Source organism: Oryza sativa, chromosome 12 (genome assembly GCF_034140825.1).
Source record: "Oryza sativa Japonica Group chromosome 12, ASM3414082v1".
NCBI lineage: Eukaryota > Viridiplantae > Streptophyta > Magnoliopsida > Poales > Poaceae > Oryza > Oryza sativa.
In genome coordinates, this window is record NC_089046.1 from 24,206,587 (window position 1) to 24,220,077 (window position 13,491).

At 42.5% G+C, this 13,491-nt stretch overlaps 2 protein-coding genes across 2 annotated transcripts; one reads left to right on the plus strand and one right to left on the minus strand.

Moving 5' to 3' along the window:
• Nucleotides 1-218: 218 nt before the first annotated feature.
• LOC4352583 (mitochondrial import inner membrane translocase subunit Tim9-like) lies at nt 219-2,005 on the plus strand. The gene is made up of 2 exons (NM_001423590.1): nt 219-392; nt 1,539-2,005. The coding sequence occupies exons 1-2, from the start codon at nt 298-300 to the stop codon at nt 1,723-1,725; spliced, it is 282 nt and encodes a 93-aa protein (NP_001410519.1). The 5' UTR covers nt 219-297; the 3' UTR covers nt 1,726-2,005.
• A 1,529-nt stretch (nt 2,006-3,534) lies between these two features.
• LOC4352584 (uncharacterized) lies at nt 3,535-4,976 on the minus strand. Its single transcript, XM_015764753.3, has one exon. It carries the CDS (start codon nt 4,691-4,693, stop codon nt 3,935-3,937), a length of 759 nt encoding a protein of 252 aa, XP_015620239.1. The 5' UTR covers nt 4,694-4,976; the 3' UTR covers nt 3,535-3,934.
• Between the last annotated feature and the right edge of the window lie 8,515 nt (nt 4,977-13,491).

Here is a 13,491-nt window from a genome sequence, read left to right on the forward strand (position 1 = left end):
GACAAAATTTTTAGAAGAAAATTTGTCAACAAATATATACTAGAATCGTTTTTTTTATCTGCAAGAATTCATTCGAGTTGTACACAAACTTGTGGGATTCCATCCCAAATGGGCCTCACACTTCTCATACTGGGCTTAATTTCGAAGCCCATGTGGCCCGGCCCAATTAAAACAAGCCCATTACATCAATAAAAAGAAAATAAAAAGGAATTTCCCGAGGTTTTAGATCTCGCTTCCTCTCCTCTCTTCCTCCAAAACCCTAGCCTTCCTCCTCCTCTCCCGGCGGCGGCGGCGGCGATGGACAAGAGCATGCTCGGCGACCTCGACGGTCTCCCGGAGGAGGACAAGATGCGCATGGCGGCCATGGTCGACCAGCTCCAGATCCGCGATAGGTCCACCCGCGCCCCCTCACTACATGTTAATTAACGAATGAATTCTTTCGATTGCGGCTGCTCTGCTTGCATGTGGGATTCGTTCGGCGGTGCCTCCTTAGTTTTTTTTTGCGGCCTCGATGGATGGGAGTGATCGGGATGGCCGATTTGCGGCTACTTTCTTGTGCGCGCGATTATACTATACGGTGCGAGGTGAGGTTTGTGTTGTGCGTGCGGAAAATTCTGACAGATTTGTGTGATCTTGGTGAACTTACACACTCCAAATCCACGGGGATTTAGTTTTAGGATTCTACAATTTTTCAGCTGTGCGGTTAGAGATTGATTGTAGTGAGGATTATGTATGTTGGTTATTACTGTAGTGCGGCTGAAAGATGCATCCTTGTGTGTTCGGTCCCAGTTTTCTTGCTTGGGTTTGGTATTTGCCCGTCTGATTGTAGTATCAGCTAAGGATGCTTTTCATTTACTTGCATATTTCTCAAATTAGCCATGGTGATCATAATCTCTAATAGGAAAGTATGGAGTATTATATACTGATGCCTAGTTGCTGTTGTGACCAAGTGTATTCTGCGAGTAGAAGCACTTTATTTTGGGCTGGTTTGGCAGTATTCATTTGATGGCTAGTTCTACACCTATGTCTCTTCTGATAGCTAAGTTCTGTTCATGGTCTGTATGCTGTGGCCAGAAATGTAAATGTAGATGTTATTTTTCAATGTTTTGTTGTTGTTGCAGAGCTTGCGAAATCTATGTTGAAGTCTATTGATGGGATGGTTCCATTAAGTTCATGTACATGATAACTAACCACATAGGTTGGAACTTGGAATATTGTCTTTTTAGCTGGTTTGTCACCATGCATGACATAGGCAAAACCAATGGAGTCAATAAACAGGATGGTTCTGAAGATAGAGTACAATAAAATAGCTCAGTAAAACAATCTTCTTTAGTATGTTTCATGTGTTCTTTGATGCTTTTTCAATCAGCTACCTCATCACTGTGCAATCTTACCGTTGCTTTCTCCCGTGTTCATGAAAGTTATGTCATTCATTCAATCATTCTTGATGTGTAAATTCTGATCAACTCTTTGATTTGCCTTTCACTTGTCAAATTACAACTGAAAGATGCTGACTTTTTTGGGTTGTCAACGCACAGTTTGAGAATGTACAACTCCCTCGTGGAACGATGCTTCACAGACTGCGTGGACACTTTCCGCCGGAAGACCCTCGACAAGCAAGAGGAATCCTGCGTCCGCCGCTGCGCTGAGAAGTTCCTGAAGCACTCCATGAGGGTTGGCATGAGATTTGCTGAGCTTAACCAGGGTGTTGCCACACCTGACTAATCAATTGGGTTTGGTTTCTAACGTTGGCAATTTTGTCAGCATAAAATCTGTAATCCTTAAATATTTGAGTACTTGAGGATACGAGAGACATCATGTTTTCCTCTTAAACCGATGGGCGACTGCTGGGTATCAAGTTGAATAAATTTATATTAAATTCCCATATTGGTAGCTATTGAGAAGAGCCATATTTCTGAATATTTTTATGGTATATCGTGTAATCTAATTCTGTTATGTCTAATTTCATATCCTGAGGTTACAGGAACCTTAAGTACATTTTTTTACCATTGCTGTGTTCAATGGTCTTGATTCACATATAATAGTATCCACCATCTGTAAAGGCACCTTTTCCCTTGCCCTCTCTCTAGACATCTGCTTTGATTGAGAGCAAAGAATATAGGACCATGCACATGAACTCATCATGCCATCAGCACCACCAAACTGCAAGATCTCTCACTGTTCTTTCTCTACAAATTATTGATGTATCAGCTATCATGTCATGTCCTTTTTCATCAGTATTACAATATTGGCTAGTGAATTGCTGCACATGTAACCTCCTTGTAGAGCACAACCGCTTTGCCACCATACTTGCAATCCTCCATCAACCCTCTTCACCTTGTCAATGAACTTAGACCTGCTTCAGTATAGTACTAACCACAACACAGTTGAAACGCTTCTGATCGTCAGATCGCGAAATCGACGTCCCAGATTGAGCTACCCAACCCTAATCATTGGATGCTTCCAATGTGTTTGGACATGATCACCTTCTCCCTTTGGCATCTCATGGTTTGGAGCATTGGTCATTGGCAGTGTGCACGCCAGTGTTGGCAGGTTGGTCACCTTCTGCCCACTACCTGCTGTTTCTTCTCCAATCTGGTTGTGCAATTGTTCTACATGTGATGGCATTGTGTGGTGATGAAGTAGCAAAGACAGATTGGAATTTTGTGGCATTGTCGGTGGCATGACATTGTGAGCCTGCTTGCTCTGAAATGTGTGGTTTTTTCACAAGTGTCATCAATGCATACATCATTGTGTAAGTAGTTAGTAATGTTTGGCATCAAGATTGGAGTGATGCTTCCTGGCCCTTTTGAGCTTGCCTGTCTGAACTTTCTGTACTTCGGATTACTGATTTGGTTCTTGATCTGTTCTTTTTTCCTCTGCCTTTTGGATGGACAGGTTGTCATTCTTGATGCTTGGATCTGTGTTTCCAAAGCATCAATGGCCCTCACTGCTGGACTCCAGCTTTTGTTTAGATGAGCTGTGTATTTCTTTTTTTTCGCCGAGCTGGCAAAACTTGCCGGCCAAAGTATATTAAGAAAGAAAGCGAGAATGTACATTATTTCCTAACGCCCCAGGAACAGAACTCCAGGAGCAGAAAAGCAGAGAAAAAGCTACTAAAACCCCTCCTTAAACAGGGCCGCCCCAACCACAGATCACTCTATTGGAATCAACCCCGCAGCTGTCCAGGTCTCCCATTCATCCATGATGGTCACACAAATGTTGCCCTGGAATCGACAGCAAGAATGACAGACTTCGAGTTTTCAACCTTGCAAATCACATAATTCACATTGGTAAAGCAATTATTTATAGTGACCGTAGAATTAGAATCTCATGGCTGTAAAGTACAGCTCAACTTGAAGCAATTAGAGAGTTCAGTTCAGTTCGGTTCAATTCAACATGGATGCTCTCCCCACCTAAAGCATCTCTGTTGGAAGATTCAATTCATAATGCACAATCAGCTGAGCACTTCTGAGCCATGATTGCACATAAATTTGCAAAAATTTGTGTCTTGAGCCATGGCTTCCCACATAATACAAAATACTACCTCCGTCCAGAGGGAGTAAATCAGATTCAAGAACAGAGCTCTGACAAAATTATACAGCTCAAATACACAAGTCATCACAGCATGAAAACTAAACAAAAAGGAGTCAAAATTTAAAAAAAAATGCAAAGATCAGTTTCCAGTTTTCTACCTGAAAACTTCTAAATTTATCAGCTTATTACAAGCTAGTATAATTACTTGACATCTGCTCATGCCAATGCAGCAATTGACAAGGCATAATCAAAGGAATTTGCTCAACATCTCAACCAAAAAACTCACATCAAGAAATCAATCAATTAATTAATTATTACACACCAAAAGAAAAAGAAAAAGAAAAATAAAAGCTCTATTCACAGTTCGTCACAAAAGCAGCCGAAATGCATCAATGCATTAATGCACGACGCCCACCGGCGCCGCCGCCGCGGCGTCGGCGGCGGCGGCGACGTCGATGCTCCTCTGCCCCGGCAGCGCGAGCATGGCGGTGTGGTCCAGGAAGTCCTTGAGCTTGGCGACGGCCTCGACGACGGCCCTGAGCTCGTCGGCGCGGGCGAAGCCGCGGGCGCCGGCGGTGCGCGCGGCGTAGACGTAGAAGGTGACGCAGCCCTTGCGGAACTTGAACCTCGCCATCTCCGGCGCGCCGGGCGCCGCGCGGATGAGGCGCCTCCCGGCGTCGCCGAGCGGGACGACCTGCGGCCACGCGGCGTCGGCGGCGGCCTTCATGGCGGCGGACTCGAAGACGAACACCGCGGCCTTGGAGTTCCTGGTGCCGAGGCCCAGCGTGAGGGTGTGCCACGCGTGGTGCGCCAGGATGGCGAAGTTGGTCGGGATGTACGCCGTCGTCGTCGGCGCGAACGCCAGCGGCGCCTCCCGCTGCCTCTCGTCGGCGACGCGGAGGAGGTGCGGGAGCTCGAGCGGCGCGGCGCGGCGCACGGTGAGCGCGCGGGTGACGAGCTGGGCGCCGAACCGGAGCCCCTTCACGTCGCCGCACGGCCTGAACAGCGCGTCCAGCGACGTCGCCGGCGCCGCCGCCGCGGCGTTGTTCGCCTTGGCCTTGCCGCCTTTCGACTTCTTGGACGCCGCCGCCGCGTCATGGCCATGGCCGCCGCTCTTTGACTTGGACTTGCTCTTCGCCGCCTTATGCTCCGCCATTGTCAACGCTCGCCAAGCTCTAGCTTCTTGCTCTTCGAAGCCACGCACACACACTGACACAACAGAGAGAGAGAGAGAGAGAGGTTTAAGCTGATGGAAGGAGAGAGGAATCAGAGGAAGAAGAAGAGGCTTCAGAGGAGGGAGCTTGAAGAAGGTGAGGGTGGGTCACTGGTCAGAGGAGTTAAAAGAGAGCAAAAAAGAATTAAATTAATATTTTTTTTCTTCTTCTCCTTTTCTTTTATTTATGTGATGTGAGGTGACATATGATTTATGATATTCTCTTTATCCACATCTTCTTTTTGTTATAATGTCTGCCTTTTATAGGGAATCACATTTGAGTGTGCACTGAAAAAGTATTGCTGACAAGAGATTTTTCTTCAAACTTTTTGGTTTTCTGAAGAATCTGAACTTGTTCTGTCTGCATATCATATATATCCTGCATCACACTTAACTAATAAACTTGTTTTTCTGTCTGAGTGTATCCTGCATCAAACTAATGAACTTGTCTATTTGCTTTGGTTTTAAAGTTATCAGCAGTTCTAGTTTAGCACAGTTCCTACCCTACCTGATCAACCTAATTATCAAATCCATGACATTGCAACTGGAATGTATCATATCAGAGATTACACCTAAGCTGTTGCTGCAGTCTCTGTCTCTTTCCTTTTGTTTATCACCCTGACTCCTGTCCATCTCCATCAACATTAACATTACATTAGCATCACCAAACTAAATCAATCAGCATGTCCTGCAACTGCAACTCTGAACTGAAAAAAAAAAAAAACCTGCATGGCCTGAACTGAACATACAAATTCAGTTACTGTACCCAGATCTGGGGGTATGTAGATTGCAGATTCCCAGTATCAGGACACACACAAAAAAAAAGCACATTTTTTTCTTGGTTCCTTGGAAGAACAAGTATAATACTAATAAAGATTAACTTCATGAGTAGTATAGGATACCAATGGCTGCATTGCGTCGAGTTCATCAGTTCGGTTTCATGTGCGGCAAGACCTGTGTCCATGTGCTGCTGCTTGCCTGTAACCATGACTGCATGTGAGCTCCCATGATAGCTTACTACTAACTACAGGTAGGATGGTCACAGGGTCTCTTATTAGGAACAGTTAATTAACTTTGCCATAACTAAATGTGATCTCGTAATTTGACTGTCAGTGGAACAGTTAACTTTGCCATGATTTTATCAGTGGTTCTCTTTTAGAATGCAAGAAGAGGACCTGTCGGATTTTTTCTTTAAAAGCTTTGCGTGTCAATATATTAACCAAAACCTGAGAACAAATTCAACTATAAACAGCAACCTGTGAAAAGCAATTGTTCGTTTTAAAAGGAGATTTTCTTAAAATTGAGAGTGTAGGTTCAGCCGAGAAGAGTTGGACAATTCCCTTTTCTTTCTTTTTTTCCTTTTTCTTTGAGATGAACAAGAATAGTGTAATTATTAAGTTGGACATCTTTTCTGTCCGTATAGGAAGGCTAAGAAGCACCTAATTCTGTCAGAAGCCCAGGAAAGTATCAATAAAGGCCGGCCCACTGATGGAAAGCCCACTCAGCTCCAAGTATTAACAAAGTTGATTTGCCTGACGTGTGAATTGTTCACTTTCCTTTTACTAGGACTTTTGATTTTTGAACTGAACAATTGAGACCAAATTAATTAAGGTGCAATGAGGAGTAACCTTTAACTGAAGATACAGGGAACTGCAACTGTACTGCAAGTACGTTATGTTGCCCCAAATATAAGGTATTCCTAGCTGTATGTATATGTATGAAGTACTCGTTAATTAACTCCAAGCAATTTAATGTTTGATGTAGCTTTTAGACCTAAAATTCTACTGCCATAATGCCCTAACTATATGGTATGTGCCCATTATTCCTACTTTCCTAATGTACCAACTATCGAACTGTATGTTGTTCTTGGCTTGAAGACATCTACGTCCCACCCGTTTTTAACATATAATTGAGTTGACTTTTAAGCATATGTTTCGTTTGGAATTTGTCTTATTTTGTAAAAATACGTTATTATCATATGTTTTAGATTTTTTTATCAATAAAGGTATTCGGTCTGAATTATATTTTTTATATTTGCACAAAATAATACCTATGAATAACAAAAATGGTTAAATGTGTATTTAAATTCAACGACGTCATGCATTAAAAATCAAAATCGAAAAGAGTATATATTGTCATCTTTGGCACAAATTGAGGTGTATTCCTCCAGCCATGAAACAATGATGCTTTGGATCTATTTTTTTTAAAGTCTTTAAGATACAACTTAATTTGATAATTCAATTGAGACATGCACAAACTATAAATAAAATACTTAACATTATGAAATATTTTGTTATAATAAACGTGCATGAGATTATGTCATTTTTATGACTAGAACCTTTGTCCCAAATATTAATTATAGTTAAAATTAGCGTTCGTAGTATACTATTTAGTTTTCTTATTTTAATTAATTATTAAGAGAACATTAAGTGTTTTCTGAGAATAATTCAAACCAACGATCGATCGATCGATCAAATTAAATTAACCTCGGTGATTGAAATTAATTTCTCCCGATTTCAATCTTGATTGCTCTAAGGCACTGTTTGGATCAAGGACTAAAACTTTAGTCCCTGTTATATCGGATGTTTGGACACTAATTAAAAATATTAAACGTAGACTAATGACAAAACCCATTCCATATAACTCTGGACTAATTCGCGAGACAAATCTATTGAGCCTAATTAATCCATGATTAACATATGTAACGCTACAGTTAACATGTGCTAATTATGGATGTAATGCTAATTAATTAGGCTTAAAAATTTGTCTCGCGAATTAGCTCTCATTAATGCAATTAGTTTTGTAATTAGTCTATGTTTAATACTCCAAATTAGCGTCCAAACATCCGATGTGACAGGGACTAAACTTTAGTCCATGGATCCAAACACAACCTAAGTAGCATTAACATATAATTCTGCAACAACTTAGTACAATATATCTATCAACGGTTTTCTCAGCCATGCATTGATTCATAATTAATCTAAGCCCTAGAAATATATGGAATCCTGAGCTAGCCATGAGCACTGTGCACGCACAACACTAGCAAGAACTAGCTAGCTAGCCAGCAGCTACACGATGCGCCACCACCGCCTTGCTGTCCCGGCCGCCGCCGTCCTCCTCCTCTTCCTCATCCACGTCGTCCTCGTCGCCGGCGACGACGGATACGCGGGTGCAGGAGGCGGCGTCGTCCACGCCGCCGTGCTGCCGCTGCCGCCGCGGCAGCTGCTGCAGGAGGTGGCGGCGCCGGACGATCAGCTCCTCCTCCGGCCGGCGGTGGTGGGCGGCAGCCTCGCCACCAAGCCGCCGCCGCCGCGCGGCGCCACGGGGTCGCTCATCCCCGACCGGCCGGCGTGCCCGCGCGGCTGCGCCGCCCGTGGGCGTGGGGCGGACGCCTACACCCGGCCGTGCACGTATGCCAACGGGTGCATGAAGGGGCGGCGGCCGTGATATGGTATCGCGATGCGGCGGCGCCGCCCGCCGCCGCCGGCCGGCCGGGCGCCGCACGCACGCACGCATGAGATGACGAGATCGACCAAACAAATTAATCGAATAATCGTGCAAATTAAGCTGTAGCTGTACAACTACGTACTCCATGTTAAAGCGTGATTTGATCATCAGTCGACTGTTATATATATATATATATATATACACACACACGCGTGTGTGTGTGTTTCACTGTGCTTCGATCGGGTTAATTCTCACTTCTCACTGCACTTTGATCTCTCGATGCCTCTCGATCTACCATATATATGCATGCTTTTTTTTCCCCTAAGAAATACTCACTCCTTCCCTAAATGTTTGACGCCGTTGACTTTTCTAAACATGTTTGACCGTTCATCTTATTCAAAAACTTTTGTGAAATATGTAAAATTATATGTATACATAAAAGTATATTTAACAATGAATCAAATGATAGGTAAATAATTAATAATTACTTAAAATTTTTGAATAAGACGAACGGTAAAACATGTTTAAAAAAATCAACGGCGTCAGACATTTAGGAATGGAGGGAGTAGTACAGTGCAAAAGTTGACGCTCACAACACTTCGTATACTTACCCTTATAAACACACGTGCGTACACCTTATTCTTATGAGCACTTATATCCGAGAGATTTTGAAATTGATTAAATTACCACGACCGCTTATGCTTTGCTTGGCGTTGTGTATAATAAGCTGAATGTGACTTGGGGGAAATTACCCATTTAATCCCCCTTGAGGGACAACGACGATCTTGTCGCTTCTTCAAATACCATACAATAATTATGAAAAGAAAATACTCAAAACATCTCATAATATTCATATACTCCCTCCGTCCCAAAATGTTTGACCGTTCGTTTTATTCAAAAAAATTTAAGTATTTTTTAATTCTTTTCCTATCATTTGATTCATTGTTAAATATATTTTTATGTATACATATAGTTTTATGTATTTCGTAAAATTTTTTGAATAAGACGAACGGTCAAACATGTTTAAAAAAGTCAACGCTGTCAAACATTTTGAGACGGAGGGAGTAGCTGGTGACCAAATAGCCGAGCAAGGTAGCCGCTCCATCATCTTCCTCTCACTTTGCCACCACACACCCCGAGCCCCCTCCACCACTAATTCCTTCTTGCCACATGTGGTCGCTGATATGTTGGTCTCACTTATCGCATCATCTAAAATTGGACACTATATATACTATCCTAAGACCTTAAGTATATTGGTTTTGTAGGTTGAGTGACGCGCTATTTCTGGTATTGCGTATGAAGGGCGTAAATTCAAACTCGGCGTCGAGATGTGGGCCGAGCCGCACAGTTTTGTGGGCCTTGCGCTAACTAAATTGTCTGTGGGCTGCTGGGCCTCTTCTTCGTGTTGACTGTGATCCGAGTATCTGACGTGTGTCCGTTGCATGTGTCGTATGTGTACGTATGGTGCCACCTGGTGTAGTAGCGGCGTTTCGGTGTTTTGCATCGTAACTCCATCGATCGTCGTGTTGTGGTTGATCGATGGCGATGAGGGATGAATCACGTCTTCACGTGATCGTTGTACGTATCTGCTGGATATGTACTACTTTTATATTTTAATATATGACACCGTTAATTTTTTATTAACGTTAGACTATTTGTCTTCTTAAAAAAATTATATAACTATCATTTATTTTATTATGACTTGACTTATCATCAAATAATCTTTAAGCATGATATAAATATTTTTATATTTACGTGAAAATTTTGAATAAAAAAATTATCAAATATTATTTAAAAATTCAGGCGTCATATATTTAGCGAGTATATTATTCAATTGCATGTCTATATAGATAACTCAATATATAGTTACTACGTGTATAGTTCTCCGAGTTATATGTGTGATGATGACGACGACAACGATGCAGTACGGTGTATTGCCGCTCTTCGTCCTCGTCGCCGGCGTACTCATTGTCGCCGCCGGCGCCGGGACAGCTACGGACGACGCTGCTGGCCGCCGCCACTGCCGCGTGGTCGGCGTCGACGACGACGTCGACGTGGCTGCGGCGCTGATGGATCACGATCATCATCCCCAGCGGCGGCGGCGGCTGGAGGATGAGGTGGTGGTGGAAACGGAGCTCCCGGTGGTCGACGGCGGCGGCGGCGGCCTCGCCGTCCGAGCAAGGCGACACTACGGCGGCGGCGGCGGCTTCTCCTACGGCTGCCTCAGCCGGGCGAGGCCGGCGTGCCCGCGCGCCGGCGGGTGCGCCGCCAGAGGGCGGCCCTACACACGGCCGTGCACGTACGGCAACCGCTGCGGCCACCGCCGGCCGTGATCGATCGATCCGGCCGCCGCCGTATACGCGACACATCGGTGATGATGACGGTAAACCGGCGGTGGTGCAAATTAACGTATGTACTTGCATTTGCTAATGCAGTAATTAATTAATCTACTCCTGTTGTTTAAAGGGCGTAGTACTAGATCTCTCTCCCGTCTAAGAATAAAAATCACGAGTTAATCTTTTTTACGGAGGAGGGTGAAGGTTTAATATTCAGTGTGGCTCTGCGAGTTCTCTGATCATTTATGTGTTAATTCGGTGTTAATTAGAATTGATGGCTAAATCTATATGGTTTAAGACCAGTTGGTAATAAAGAGGAGTTAAAGGGGTTTGTCATATTACCTATCATCTTTTTTTATATGTCGAATAAATTTATGAATGTGTATCTTAGATAGAAATCGGAGATGTAAACCATTTCTGAGAATCAAGGGAACTGTATAATTAAAGCAAACATTATTATTCGTACCCACTTTATGCGTGATGCACTGGGAGCAATGTTCTAAATCTCTGGAGAGAGTGGATGGGGAGGAGAATAGCTAGGATATACCAATTTTGACGCTACGATTTATCGGCCGCTAATAGCTACACTTAGCTGGAGATAGCCGCTATAATAGCCGAAGATAGCTGCACTTAGCGGCAGAAAAACTGAAAAATAGACTCGCAAAGTTCAGCCTAAAAGGCCACAAGCCCAGCCCAAAACTAAACCATAAATCCCCCACTCCCCATCCATACTCGTGTTCTCTTCTCCCCTAGTCCCCGACTCGCTTCCCCAGAGTAGCGGTGGCAGTCTTTTTGGTTGCGAGATATAAAAGTTGAATTTAAACTTGTATATTTGTAGAGCGATATATCACATGTTAATACATCTTCTCAATTTTTTTAAATCTTTTTCATAACTATTTGAGTGACATGTAAATAACGAGGGGATATCCCCTTGAGGGATCAGAATAGTTTCCGCACTCACTAGCTTTTAGCCCTAATATGCTACTGCACTCAAGGACCAAACTACATTCGTGGCCTGATGGTCACTACCAAAGCTCTCCTGTGTACCAGTGGGTGGATCCAAAAGGCTTAAGATCAAGCTTGTTAAAGGGAGCATGTATAAGATAATTTACAATAGAGATTCTAGCATGTATTACTATTGAAAGTATATGCACAATTTTTTCTAGAACTTATAGTGACATTTATTTGTTGGTGTGTATGGAGTGTGCACGTGAAACTTATGTGCACAGCCTATGTTCTCTTCTGAAGATACCCTATGGAAAAACTGAAGATATATGTATGAGATCGTCGGCCTCTAAGAATTAAGATAACTAGGTCAGCTTGACAACGATGACTTGTGAGGAGTCACAATAGCTATGTCAATGCAGTCTTTTTTATTCGCTCTTCGTATGGGTTTTTATCGGTTTTTAGATGTAAGATTTTTTTATCCAATTTTTCAAGCCCAAGGGACTATTCAACTCCCTTTTTTTTTCTTCTTAATATAAAGTAGAAAATTCCCTCCCTCTTGTGGTTTTGGAAAAAAAGAAGAAGAAGAAGATTGAGGTAACTATCGGGTAGCCATGAATTTGAAGCAACTATATGAGTGGTTGATATTTGTGGCTTAGTTTTAGCACTAAAGTGCCATATGTGTTAATGTACTATAGCCCTCAATAAAATGGGAGGCCATTCCTGGTCTCCTATATATGTACTAGTAGTAGTTGTGTCCAAAGCAGCTTGAGAGAGAGCTTTGTTAATAATGGAAGCGTGCGTATAGCCCATATATAACAGTGGCTAGCTTGTATGCGCCAGGCTTGTATCATGCATAAGTCATCCAAACAGTAATCCATTCGTAACAGGGTAGATTAAACTGTACTCCCTCCGTACTCGTAAAAGAAGTCGTTTAGGACAATGTTTAAGTCAAACCTTGGGAATATAAATCATGAATAGCTCTCAAGTTGTTGAGTTTGAAAATGTAAAAATTATATGAATAGATTTGTCTTGAAAAATACTTTCATAAAAGTATACATATATCACTTTTCAATAAATATTTTTATATAAATAAGAAGTCAAAGTTGTGTTTTGGAGACCGTGTCGCTGTCCTAAATAACTTCCTTTATGAGTACGAAGGGAGTATTGAGTAGACCCGGTTCTGTTTAATTAATTAATTAAAACCTTTGTGCAATTTTCAGAGTTTCAGTCTTGCTGTCGTTCCCCTATCTGGAGTCCAAGTAATTGTAAGTTTGTAACCAGTAAAAAATTAATGTTGCATTTTCTTCTAAAAGAGAGCAGGATTTGTAGAACTGGGGTTCGGTAATTTTAATTTAGGTGGAATTGAAATATCACCAAAATTGGTGCAATCGTGGGTACCACATGACCATATTCAAGGTGCCAATCTTATAGTTTTCGTAGAGGCTAGTGGCTCCGGTAGTTCAAGTGTAGTAGGACTTGGGATATAATCATCATCGCCACGAAATATTTATCGTGCGCTGGCACTGATGATCATGATCGATTAGCACCACTGTACGTTCCAGTTGATCAAAACATATGCTGATGCATTGCTTATACTCCCTCCGTCCCTAAACAGAGGCATGTACAGATTCGTTGTACTAGGATGTATCATATCCCATCAAAATCCCTTACATTTAAGGACGGAGAGAGTATTAAGCAAACACGGTCACTTGCAACGGCGACATAAAGCTAGGATAAAGTTTTAAATTTAGCACGTGTGCTCATATATATTTAGTTAATACTTCATCCGTCTTAAAACATTGTTACGTACCAAATCCCCGATGAAACTCTCTGCCTAGACTCGTTGGACTAGAAAGTGTTTCATTGGGGACTAAGTGCACGTATAGTTGACGACGAGATATATGTAGTGGCTTTGTCAATCTAAATATATATTGGTCCAGTTTTCGAAGGTGCTCAACGTGTACGTGTGCATGTGTTCATTGTAGCAGTGCGTGCACGTGTATAATTAAT

Bases quoted from the DNA above. Each gene is read 5' to 3' on its own strand.
- LOC4352583 (NM_001423590.1), top strand. From the start codon at position 298: ATGGACAAGAGCATGCTCGGCGACCTCGACGGTCTCCCGGAGGAGGAC. The intron at 393-1,538 runs GTCCACCCGCGC...GTCAACGCACAG, and splicing joins CAGCTCCAGATCCGCGATAG to TTTGAGAATGTACAACTCCC.
- LOC4352584 (XM_015764753.3), bottom strand. From the start codon at position 4,693: ATGGCGGAGCATAAGGCGGCGAAGAGCAAGTCCAAGTCAAAGAGCGGC.